The 14,268-nt window shown below is 32.8% G+C and overlaps 1 protein-coding gene across 1 annotated transcript in view; it reads right to left on the reverse strand.

Annotated features, from left to right (window-relative positions):
* Positions 1-9,343: 9,343 nt before the first annotated feature.
* Positions 9,344-14,268, reverse strand: part of LOC117125272 (adenylate cyclase type 5-like) — a gene marked incomplete at its 5' end in the record, with an annotated part of 40,631 nt that continues 35,706 nt past the window's right edge. The window contains 4 exon segments of the mRNA XM_033271746.1: positions 9,344-10,007; positions 11,255-11,459; positions 12,050-12,313; positions 12,468-12,600. Of these exon segments, the coding sequence (XP_033127637.1) occupies positions 9,727-10,007; positions 11,255-11,459; positions 12,050-12,313; positions 12,468-12,600 (883 nt within the window).

Consider the following 14,268-nt stretch of genomic DNA (forward strand, 5'->3'; position numbering starts at 1 on the left):
ATGTGCTAATAGTTAATATAGCTTTTAACGATGCGAAGCGAAGACGAAGTCCCACAATTTGGTGATTAAATCGGCAATGCCCTGAGAAAACTTCAAGCAATTAACAAATTGAAATGCTTAAAAAAGAAAGTGCATGTTATACAAGAGTGCACGAGAAGCACACACACAAGACGAGTGACCATTATTTTTTGTTCACGGTAAACAAAGGTGGATGGTTAGCCACTACTGTATCAACAGTACAGTAATAATGACATCATACCAATTTTCTTCTGAAGCTCAAAACCCACTGTTTTTTTTTAAAAACTTGTGGAAAGGATAACATTGACTAAGTTAGTATAATTTAAGATATATTACTGTTTTTATGAATGCGGGTATGTTTGTTTGTTTATTTATTTATTTACTCTAAGATAGAGATGGCAGGCTATAAAGGAAATTCCTATTCCCAATAGGATTCACTTACCATATACATTCAGAACAAATACAACTTTATTATTTGTTAACCTAAAAATCCATTAAATGCGTCTTCCCCGGAACCGACTGGGGCTTTCCCCTGCCTCTCAAGCAAAGCTTGAACAAATTGTTAGCTCATAAATAGAAATAATAAAAATTTTAAAGTAATTCGTATATAGCTCGCACAGGTTGTTGTTCGCACAAGTGGATCTTCTTCCGCTCGAACCAGCATCCGCTCGAAAAAAAATCCGCTCGAATTCGCTCGAATTGGCCTTCGCTCGAAGTGGCATCCGCTCGAATTGACTGGTTCCCAGGCTGGGACATGAAAGGTTGTTGTTTGTTGTTATTTCGCAATTCGCGACGTCATCAACGAGTACAATAAATTCAATCCCGTAACATGATTGGTCTATTTTTTTCTAATTTGCATAATGAATTTTTCTAACAATTTTGTCTATTTAAAAAAAAGTGTGTAAGTTATGGAGATGGTAACAATCATAAATCGATTATAAATTTAATTATACATTTTTAGACAAAAAATAAACCCTCTTGGGCCGCGGCCCATTTTTTTTGACACCATGACCATGCGTAATATTAACCTGTAGAGTATATATACGAAGAATTTTTTCTAGTAGGTTGACTAACAGGTACTTGGTGTGGTACTAGGTTTATTGCATTTATGGTTTAGGGGCCGCGGTTTACCTCCCTCCGTTTAGTCATGCTGGATCAGGAGTAGTAAACTCGGCGATCGTGGGTTCGATTCCCACACGGGGCAAGTTTTTTTTTAAAATCTTTTTATATATATTTTGAAGGTCGTGGGTTCGATTCCCACACGAGCCAGTTTTTTTTTAAATTTTTTTTTAAGGCAGTTTAGTTGATGGTGGATAATGAATAGCAAACCTGGAGGTTGTGTGTTCGATTCCCACACGAACCATTTTTTTTTTTTTTTTTTCGGGCGTAATTCCTAGACAGATTGTTCATTCAATTCATATTGAAATTAGTGTTTTGATGATGATTTTTTCTTTCATTCAATGGGAATTCATATATTTTATATGAGAAGAATCTATGAATATTCAGCTTTCCGTTTTCTGGATCCGCCACTGATTATAGCTCTGGAGTTGGAACATGACCGAAGTCCGTTTTGGTATACCAATTATACCTCAAATCTGACAACAAAACATGCCCGAGCGGAATGAATGCTATGGATGGAACGCCGTTATCTTCGGTTTTGTGCAAACACTCTCTCGTCATATATACTACTAGTATGTAAAGCTTGATTTTCATACAATCGCTACACACTCGCCGATAGTGTCTCGGACCAGGGAGTTGTTATAAAAACTCCCTGCTCGGACACAATGGTGGCGCCAGAGGAGGGGGGGGGGGCTGTAACGAGTAAATTTTGTTGGGGAACAAATAAAAAAAATATTTACATGTAATGTTAGTTTAGCCACCATATTTGTTTTCATTAAACTATTTGTGTTAACTTTTCATCACAACAATAATAATAATAATAATGAGATCAATTAAAAATAATTTGCGTTCTGCTATGACAAATGCTCGTTTTGATAGCCTCATGATGCTTGGAATACATCGTGATAGGTGAAGCAACCTCGACCATGACAACGTGGTTGACAGGTTTCATGCAATGTAGAATTTAACTTTCACTTTCAAGAATGAGGATTTGAAAATAAATTAGATGGTTGCATTGCATACTCTGTGTTTCTTGTTTTATTCAAAATATTTTGGTTTTGGAAGCTGATTTCGACATAAACATAGCCTAGGCCTACATGAACTCATATAGTAACTCGATGCTATCAAATAAGTAAAAGAAATTCGCCATAATTCGTCAAATATCCGTGGCTTCCAGGGGGAGCTTCACCCCCCCCCCCCACACAAAGAGTACAGTCGCATACCTGCCAACATTTAAAAGAAGAAAAGAGGTAGGAAGTTATTGAGAAAATGGCGCGTAGCGCCATCCGAGTGCGAAGCCCGAGGCGGGGCTGAGTTTGGGAGGGGGGTGTCCCCCCCCTCCCAACAATGGGGGGTCCAGGGGGCGCAGCTATAACAGTTCAGTAAATTTAAGGGTTTAGATAATCGATTTTAGAGGTACAAAAAATGGAAAGGATGGAAATGTTCAGTTGGTCAAACTCATACTTTAAAAAAATTCAACACACTAAAAAGTTTCAAAGTCTGTCCTGCAACTCACACAAAAAGCATGAAACTGACCTTTCCTCGATGACTTAATACAACTGTGGTCTGCAATCCCTTGGTCTTTAAATTTGTTATTCCACCTGGATTTTATTTTACTCATTGTGAAAGACTATAAAAATAGGATCAGATGACAGATCGTGGCCTCGTGTGATCCCACACTACTCCTAGGCTATCCTAGGCGACTCAACACCACGCACGCCTCGAGTTACCATAGGTTACTGCACCAGGCGCCAAATATTATATTATGAGTGTGTATAGTGTGGCCGGATTCTTAAATTAAGGGTAGCGCATCATTCTGACGGCGAACAAGATTATTTTGATTGAGAACTTAGCATAAAATAATGTTGATTTTCAATTTTTAAAAATCGGTAGGAACAGCCTGGTAATTCGGTAGGCGGTAGAAAAGTAAGAAAATCGGTAGCCTACCGCCTAAATCGGTAGGGTCGTTGCATTTGCTCAACCTGCCCCTGGACACCCACACCCACCGGGGCCCTGGGCGGCCTCCTGGCCCCCAGCCTAGTGAGACTCAATACGCTCCACTAGCCCCCCCCTTGGGGCCTCAGTTAGCCCCTCCGTCAAGCAGGTCCTGGCGCCATCACTGCTCGGACCCCTCACAATTGCCGGAAAAAAAAAATGCTGATAAAATATTCAAATTTTAAGTCTGAAAGACCCAACCATGGTGGGATGGTGGGGCTCTTGAGGTGATATAGATCCTCCATCCGTGGAAGTCCCTCCCCGGGCCCCCTCTATTTTTAATTTTTGGGTCCGCCACTGTACAAGTCCTTAAGAGGGAAGGGGTATCTAAGGGAGGGAGAGCATACTGTAGCTCTCGTCGGGAAGAAGTCAATGATTTTGTCGAGGATGAACACGGATTTGAAAAATCATTTTTACCATCTGAGGGTGATATTTGCGAGCGTCTAGAGGGGAACATTCTTAAAATTTTCTCAACTCAGCCCCAACCATGGTGGCCCTGAGGTGGGTGTGCTCTACCTATCAGATAAAAATACAGAATGCTGTGATATTTTAGTTGTAAAAACAAAATTTCCAGAAGATTTATCTCAGAAAGACGGAATTCCCAGATAAAGTACCTTGAATTTCAAAAAAAAAAAAAAAAAAATAGAAGAGAGACAAAATTCCAAAATAATGTATCTTGCAAAGACCAAATTCAAAGATAATATCCTTGAAAAGACAGAGTTCCTAGATAGATAAGTTATATCGGGCAAAACGAAAGATGATTGAAAAGATGGAATTGCAAGATTATATCGAAAAAGAAGGAATTCCAAGATAACTTTATTTCAATATAATGACAAATTTCCACAAAGCTTTTTTTGGAATGAAATTCTATGATAATTTATCTTAGAAAATACCACATTCTTGGTATTATTTTTTATGCATCTTGGATTTATAGATTATAATAAACACTAAATAACAATTCAATGGTATTGTTAATGCCAACATAAGGAAACTACATTTTATTCGGTCACTCTATCTCGTCTGTGCCAGAATATTAGTTTTAAAAAAAAATATTTTCGAGGGTAAAGCAAAATTTAGAGGAAATAACATCATATTTGTCCTTAACCCGAGATAATTTATTTTTTGCAGTTTTTCAAGATGCATCCAACAGCTTCCATCTTGAATTTTATAGGCCAGGATGATTTTTAAACACAAGTGGAAATGAGATAGATACGTGCGCCTTACAAGATGCCATTATTATTATTAATCATGCCAGTGTATTGGTAATGCTAAATATAGTGGCAAAATGTAAATCAAACCAGTAATGGGATGAATTTACGTTTTAAAACAATTAGACATGTTAGTTGGACAAAATCAAACTGACCTATGTTTTGTCAAATCAGAACTACGTTTTTGAAAACATAGAACTACGAAAATTAGATCTACGTTTTGATTAAGAAATTGAGTTTTGATAAATTAGACATGGAATTTTGCAATTACATTTTTATTCTAACATAGCCCTGCATAGACTTCTGTTGAGTATGGCACCCCATATCGCCATTGTCGTCACCACCGTTGTTATCCTCATAATTATCATCAATTTTGATAAATTAGATTAGATTATCAATTTTGATAAATTAGACATGGAAATTTGCAATTACATTTTTATTCTAACATAGCCCTGCATAGACTTCTGTTGAGTATGGCACCCCATATCGCCATTGTCGTCACCACCGTTGTTATCCTCATAATTATCATCAACTCCAACTGTGTTTACTGTTTTGTATATAATTATACTGAATTATACTCGGACTGAAGATACTATAGATAGAGTAGGCAAAAAAAGTGGTGAAATTATTTATACATTAAAAACAGGTTATATTTAAAAAAGACTGTGTAAAAAAAGATTTAATGTGTATCAAATAATCACTTTTTATCCCACTTCTAAATATTATGCTTAAGGAAAAAATGGAAATGAACCAACAGACATAAACCAAGCAGATTTTGTTTATTACAGTATTCACTTTCTACAGGACTACTATACATCTATCTTGCATACCCTTTTCAGATAGATGAAATGTTTCCAACCTCAATGACAATCTGCATTTCGACTATACATAAATTTGCTAATTATAAACATAATGGTTCCTAGAAAAATAACTTAATGCTGTCAGAAATTATAGCACACTTGTATAAAATTCAACAAACACTGATCTTGTTTTTCACTAAATGAAAACCTGTTTTAGCCCCATTAAAACAAAAATATATATTCACGATATCGTTTTCCCTGATTGACAAGAACAACAATCACAAGGAATAAATAGTACAATTTTAATTTATATATTTGATATTTTACAACCAGGTTCATTATCGGTTTACTTTTATTATTCTGTGACATTTAATCTATTTTATACATGATTTAGTATTGGTACACAAGGTACAATAGCCGGCCTACAAGCCAATATATGCAATGTAAAAAAAAATTACCTGTAAAGAACAGAAAATAAGGTTAAATTTAAAAGGCATCAAATGAGATTTTTATTAATTTTTTTGGCTCTAGCACACAAAAAATTTTACCAGAAGTACCTAAGGAAATGCTGAAATATACAAATTTCAATAAATTAAATAAATCTAACTGCTACATGTAAACCTAACAATGAACAGATTTAGGTTTTGCTTTTTTCGATATTTTCATACTTTTTTGTATCTACATCTAAATTATCTTTTTTTTAAGTGTAGAGTAGGCCTACCAACTATGTCTGATGAATGAGTAATAACTATATTTTTTTGGCATTTTAGAATGTAATTTTTTTGGCCTAAAGGTTTTAAACAACTTAGTGAACAGGATATATCTATTTCAGAATTCTTATTTTTATGTACAACAAAGCAATATTTGTGGCAAAGACAAGCTAAACCAGTCACTCGTCACAAATTGTGTTTCAGAGAAAATAGCAAAAACATGCTAGAATGTAAAATTTTTAAAAATCTATTTTATTTCAATAAACTAAGGTTTATGTATCTATACACCATGCTGTGCTGTTATTTTTCCCAATTACAATGTTAAAACAACACTTTTTAATGATTTTGTAATAGTTTCTGCATGAGAAATGCCTGAAATCATAAACTTTGAAGGCTGATTTCTCATATATTGTTCTTTAAACAGCTGTATGCTTAAATGCTTGTAACTTCATAAGGAAATGTCAGATTTGAATGATTTTTTTACCATTTTGTAGCTCCTATTTTACACTTTAACCCTGTATTAATAACTCAAAATCGATTTTTGTGACGAGTGACTGGTTTTACTCGTCAAGCAATGCTGTACATTTTACCATCATTAGAAAGTAGTTAAAACATATTTTATTGCAATATCTATTAATACTGTACAAATATAATGCGTTTTCTAATATAACTTGCATTGATCAATTTACATGCACATGCTTAAGGTTTACTTTTTCACAGATCAAAAAGAAATCGATCTGCACTTGTAAAAAGTAGTAATCAATAATAGTTCATGGGGTTGGAGACAGGGGGTCTGACAAAGGGTCTGAACCAAGGCATCGGCTAGAGCCCAGTCTGGTCCAGAAAAAAAATTCTTGGGTTCAGGAGGGGAGTCTTTATGGCTTAGTATGGCCCAAAGTTGTGCTTTTAGACAACAATATTAGGGATTGGCAATCAAAATAATGTAATGGTATAAGCAGATTAGTATTTGTGGTCCACAACCTCTTTGTGATGGGAGGTTCTGGCCTGTCTGGTTTGGAAATTTTTTACCCTGACCCCTCACTGGTGCCACCAGTGAGAGGGGCACCAATTAAGTTTGTTGAATTTAAAGTATTAATTTGCCCATCCAAAGTTAAATATTGTGATCAAAAGTACAATTTTCACCAGAGGTGCCTCTTTGTTTGAGACCCCTGTTGAACATATTCTGGAGCTATCACTGTCTTTCCTCCATGATTGTATGCTATAATTTGCAGTTCTTCCTCCTGCACTCAAGATTTTCAACCTTTTGTGTCTTCTTTTTGATGCTATAAGGAGTCATTTTACAAATGGGAATACGTGAACTCATTCCATAATCATACAGTTGTATTTACAGTGAATAACTTGTCTTTAATGGGTTCTACATAAAATTTTCTATGATTTTACAAAAATATCCCCACAAAAAGACATATACAAAAATAAAAATGTGGTTACAGAATTATATATACTTTTTAACAAGCAGTGATAGTTTTTAAAAATTACTTTTTCAAGATTTTAATCTTTAACTTTATTATAAATATTGTTCAAAAATAGTTATCGGATAGGCTTAATTTTAATATAATGATTATTTTTCACTGAATTTTACAGATGTAACTAAATAATGTAATTATTGTCTACACTTTTACAGATGCAAATATAACCTTTACAGTCCAGAAACTATTGTTTGAAATGCAGTTGTATTTTCCTATACACACTATAATACTGTAAATAAACCACAAATAAGTTAATTTATAGGGATTATTTGAATTTGAAAAATTGTGTTAATCTGTTCAACAAAGTATTAGTACTGTAAATATTTACAAAACGTCTTACAGAAATCATGAATTAATAATGAACATGAATGGATATCATGAATGTATTTTATGTGAAAGAAGAATAATTTGAATGAATGACAATATGAATGTTTGATTTAAAGATGTATTGTCCCTTGCAAAATACCAAAAAAAATAATAAACATTTTTTAAATTAACTTGCCAATTTTGAAGTATTTAAAAAATGTTACCTATCATTTTACAATGAAAAATGATAGAAACACTTCCAGTCACTGGAAGTGTTTTATTATCTTTATTAATATTATAATTATCCATTTTAAAAGTCAGGGTGCACTTTTTTTAAAATTAAATAATTTCTATGTTTAAATAATAATTTGTACGTTACTGCAAAATGAGTAAGGTAATTTCAAAATTACTTTTTATGATTTTTTTGTCGTTTCCAGGGGACAACATCTTTAAATTAACTACAGTAACTGGAGACTGAAAATACAGCTCTGGTAAAAAAGGTTATAGATCAAGGCTGTAATTCAAATCAATGTTAGAAAATCTACTCTTGGAAATGAAGTTTTTTAAATGTATTTCAAGGCATAAACTCAAGCAGCTTAGCAAGCTCTGCCTTAGCCCTGCAAGAGGGCCAAGCCCTGCCAAATTCCTAGTGTCGGTAATAGGTTTATCTCAAGGCAATTATAAAAAATTACATCTGCTTCAAAAAGATTTATCGTCGTCTCACCACAGCGATTACATTAAAATCATGTTCTCTTCATCAACTAATAATCATTATAGTCATCATCAGCATCATATTATAAACCATTATAAATTTATTTTCATTTAAATTAATTTAAAAAAAAAATCAGATATGATAATCCATAATGTTTCATCTATGTTAAAAACACATCAAAATCAACATACTTAAGAGCTAAAGCATTTATGGCGTTATTTACCAAGAGAATAATAAAAAAAAATATTTTGTTTGTTTTTGAAGACTACAATACTATTGGCATGATGAATTGTGCTGCAGATAAGGAGACATCATTCATATATGATACATAATTATCAAAATATAAAACAAGAAAATTTATAAATCATAGCAAAATAATCTTAAGTAATAACTTATACCATTGCAAAGACTGTAAGTACTTGGTTTTGGAAATAAGCACAAACTATACATATAAAAACGGATCCTCGAAAAGATTTCTATTGTTTCACTTTACACTAAAAATCACACTTAAATTATTCTTATACACATAATTTTGATATATGGATATATGCAATCATAGATATATGGACGCAGTGGCGGCTGGGGGGGGGGGCCTTGACCTGTCCGGTGGGGGCTTAAGCCCCCCTGACCCCCCTGGCACCGCCACTGTATGGACGATAACAATGTTTGCACTCACCAGGTTATTAAGTGTAAGAAAACAAACACAAAGATGCTAAATAATGCAATAAAATGACTTTATAAACAGGTAGTACAGAGATCATGGACAACATTTTTATTTGAAGTAGCAGGCACATCCTTGCTAATTCTACACTACGCTGTCGTAAATTTTGTTTTTGGGGTAAAGGGGCTTAGGGCCTATGGATATTATGGAAACCAGAGATTAGTGCTGGTCACTGAAAAAAAAACAGGCTTAGCTTGTCAAGTGAGTGATTGGTTGATTAACTGATAATGGTCTACTGCATAATCAACTGATTGACTGAAAATTGACTGACTGATTGATTGTCAGCTGATTGATTGATTTGTCAACTGATTAACTGATTGATTGACAGGATGGCTGACTATCAGTCAGGTAATTTAATAAATTACACTTATTATAATTATTACTTTTAAAGTGAGGTTTATATCTGATGAACAAATATGATTACTGGCTCTTTTAAAATTTTACCTTTTTCTGCCAATATCCAGATTTTTGGCAGTTAAATTACTGACTGATTTCAATAACAATAACTAAACTTAATTGTTGAATTAACTATTTTGTCTATATAACATACTTTACATTTTAATAAATGCTATTACTGTACATTATATATCTGTATTTTTATAAACTTCTAATGATATTGCATTTATATAGTAACACCTAGACTGTGGATACTATGGGTTGTACTTGGTTAATAAATCCATCTTATCAGGTGGTGGCTCCTCTAAGAAGTATGTTGTCATCTCGCCTTTACCTTTGACTTTCACCTTTCCCCTACATTCAAGCTTGTAACCTTTAGTGCTTAGAATGTCCTTCATATCTTGCGTAACTTGTATCTTTTGTGTGATGTTTGTGCTTTCCATACGGCTGGATACATTTACTGTGTTTCCCCAGATATCATACTGCGGCTTGCGGGCTCCAATAACACCAGCAACAACTGGACCCACATTCAGACCTAAAATTTAGGAAATTATAATTTTAATTTATATGAAGAATCATAATAATAATGGTAATTACTATGTTTTATTAAGTATTACAATATATATCAAAATATATAAAATTAATTTTAAACAATAAGGATAATTTTACAAGCATTAACATATCTAAAGGGGCGTGGGGGAGGGTGCATCTGTAAAGCAAGGAAAGTTTGTTCCCCATGTATTCCAACTAAAAAAAGCAAGCAGAGTATATACAACATTGCTCTCAAGTCACCCCATCCCCAAAGTAGTGCTCACATATTCTAATTATGTCCTCCCACCAGCCTCTCCCCCATGTCAATACTGTAGATACAAGAACTGAAATTTAAATAATAATACTGTAATGTTATTTTGTGTAGCACACATAGATGAAGGTAGGACCGAGTGAATAAGTAGAAGATATGCTATTATACAAGTTGCAAGACATTACTAAAAATTATGAAGATTAATCCAGGTTTGATTTATTGCAAATAGGAATTTGAATAATGTTTACGTTTACAACAGATGAATCAACTTCAGTACTTAGTTGAGATATCATTTCAGGATCAGACTTGCCTGTGCATATAAATGTCCTTGGAAGATTGCATTAACAAACCATATCAAAACCATAACTATTAACTGGAATCGGTTCAAGAAATTGTTTTAGTCTTTCACACTGACTTTCTACTACGAATGTCATAATGCAAGCCTTCGGATACTTAGGAAATTTCAGTAATTTCCTTAAACTCACTGTAATTTGAGTAACACTATTACTAGTGATTGGTGACCCACTTTGCAATGCTCGGATCTTCACTACTATACTAAGCAAACTTGTTGAATATCTTACCACCAAGGTCATTTTTAATAGAAATTTTAATTCCAGAACTCCTTTCAAAAGTAAACTAATTTTGACTAGATAATTTTTGATAAATTTATCATTGTATATAATTGTGTTATTTTCCATAGACATTTGTACAATGAACAGGGAATAATGGTCTTCCATTTCTATAGTGCATAATACAGTGTAGTGTCTCTACGCACTCTCAAACCCAGTGTCAAGACAAAAGAAAGAAAAAAACAAAAACAAAGAAAGATTAGAATTGTGAAAGAAGATGAGATTTAAGTGTAAATTTAAAAAGGGCCAAAGATGCAGATGACCTTATGAAATTGGGTAAGTCGTTCCATGACAATGAGAAGAGAACTTAATATATAATATTAAGATAAAATAATTAAGGTGTTGCCTCACCTATTCTCATCTTGAAGTTATTAAAGGAGTGTTCGTTGACAAACTTGAGTTGGCTCATGACACGAAATGCAAAATCAGCAAGGTCAACAACATGAGCATGACCTTTCATGTCAACCGTTTCTTTTGTCAGACCAGACGCTGCCATGTATATACTGCCTATCGTTTTGATTTTCTCCACACGCCAAAAGCTCTCCTCTCCACTGATCTGTTTGAATAAAAAGTAATTTTAAAAAGTTATCAAGTTTTATGTCAATCATGCTTATAAGCTCCTGCTTAAATTTCTCAATTAAATATTATTTATATTTTCACTTTTTAAAATTTGTTTATTAAAGTACCTAAAAAATTATTTTATTACAAAACTTAATTTATATATTTATATGTACAGTATTCTCTCATGTTTTATTTGTCTGTATAATGTTAATTGGTCTAATCAAACATAAATAAAATTTACAATTAAAATAAAATCACACACAAGTTGGTTAAATAAAAAAGCCAGACAATATTAATTAATCTAAAATCTAAAGTTCCCGAAGGGTCCTCAAAATGTTTTCCTTTTTTTTCAGATTCCACTGGAAATTGTACCAGAAGGTTATATGGCTAACCTACATCAATTTATAGTCACAAATTGTTACACTGATGTGGCTTGAACTCAATTTAACTCAGCTCAATTGAACAGAACATTTTATAAATTATCATCGGTTTATATTTCATTTATTTATCTAATACTGTATCTTCTTTTTTCAAGCTTTTTAATCAAGGAATATATAATATCATGTATGCAGTTTTTTTTTGTACCTCATCAAAATCAGCAATAATCTCATTAAGTAGTCGCAAGCATTCAACGCCCTCGTTATTAGCTTCAAGTTCAACATAGAAATCTGAGAAGTTTACGATGGAGGCAAACATGACGCTAACATGTTCGCAATCTCGATAATACAGGTCCATGTCGTTAGCATCATTCTTCAAGAAATGTTCCGCGACAAAGGATGGCAAGATATTATGTAAGAGACGTTTATTATAAGCTTGCAATTTTTCTGTTTCTTCCTTTTCTTCTGTTGCCTGTATAGAGAATTTGAAATCTTGTTTTAATATACTAGGAAAAATTATATTCGAATTTAATGGCTTTTGTATTTTTTTCATTACTGTACTAGCATCCAAAAGTAATGTGTGTATGTATTATACATGTAATTTCATGTAATTATTTTGTCCTAACCTCAAGTTTCCACAGGAAATCCAGTTTGGATGTGGACTCGACCTGCCTAGCATGGACAACCAAGCCAATGACGAACACGATTAATATCACAGGCGTCATGATTTTGGAATCCAACTCTGAAGTGTCTTCAGATCTATAGAATGACCAATAAAAGTTAGAATATAGTCACTTTAGTAATTTCATATCAACTGCATTATTTTTTGTATTTAGAATGAATAAAACACATGTTAGAAAATAAAAAATTTATCACATAACATCATTCAGAATACAATTAATTGAATTGAATAAATATTTTTATTATATTAATCAAAGTATCAATTAAAATTAATTGTTAGATAATTTGTTTTTGTGTGCTATAAATATGAATTATACACTTTTAGATATGGCAATATCAATATTACTAGTACAATTATTATCATTACTTACTATTTATAACTAAATGTTCTTTAATTCATAGATTTTTGTCAGCTTGCTTTTATTTGTATGACCCCTTCAACTCTAACATTTAAACTTGCAGTACAAATTTATCTTTCTAAAGAGATTTTCTATTGGTGAAATTAAGATGCTCTAATTCTATCTTTGTATCTGTTATACACATGCAACATTCTTGATGTCGGTCGACCTACCCCTCTGCTTCACCCAATATTTGCCGAGCATCAATAGTGGCCTACGGCAATGGTGAATTTGAGAAAGCCCTGCTCGTTGGCATTTACGTATTTGAATTATGGAGCGCATTTTATGACAGATCTAGCTGTCAACTTGAAATGATAGTACTCTCAACCAACCCAAGGGCTTGCTTGTTCCAATTATTTATTTACCATCTTTTCAATGGATAATACATGTAGAATGATACATCAATTCTACCCTTCACCGATTAAAAAATATATACGCTTAAAATAAGTATACATTTAGTTGCGTGATGATGTCCTTTTAAAAAGTACAAATTATTCCTTGTAATAAATTATATTTATGTTCAGAAATACGTCAACCCTTTTTTAGATATTTGTTCTGTAATAAGCGCTATGCAAGTACAGAGCCATTTACCATTTAGCTATGACTATTATATATTTACATATACAGTGGCAGATTTTAAGTTAAAATTTTAACATCATTCACTGAAAAGATTTGACCATGGTATTGGTGGTGTTAAACGTGCCATATATGGACATGATGATGATAATAACATTTAGTATAGTTATTATACAATAACTTAGATTAACATTATTAGTGTGGACAGAGCATAACGCTCCACACTATCAAATTTTCTTTGACGGAAAACTGTTGTATGTCCATATAGAGTCATGATGTGCCTACAGTATATATGGTCATGATGTGATGTGATCATGACCATATTTAGGCATGTCACATGTTTTTGTCAAATGAAATTTGATAGTATGGACAGGGCCTTAAGCCATGTATGTATGCTTCTTTTCACCGAGTACTGTACAGGTACATGGTGATGCGATGGGAATTATTTGGAATGAAATTGGACTGGTATTAATTTAGCATTTGAACTAGGAATCTTTATTCTAAAATTGGAGGTTGGACAATATGTATGTCTTGATATGTATTCAAAAACCAGAGGTAATAATTAGGCCTTAGATGATATAGTATTACAAAAGTTTTCACAATGTGTTAATAATAATCTTCTTAGGTGAGTTAGTTAATAGGCAGATATACTTGTTAAAATTGAAAGAAATACAAAAATATATTTTAAAAATGTTAAATAAGTAAATACATATATGTATATATATATATATATATATATATATATATACATATATGTATATATATATACATA

Source organism: Anneissia japonica, unplaced genomic scaffold (genome assembly GCF_011630105.1).
Source record: "Anneissia japonica isolate Jap-2015-1 unplaced genomic scaffold, ASM1163010v1 scaffold466_len1169948_cov191, whole genome shotgun sequence".
NCBI lineage: Eukaryota > Metazoa > Echinodermata > Crinoidea > Comatulida > Comatulidae > Anneissia > Anneissia japonica.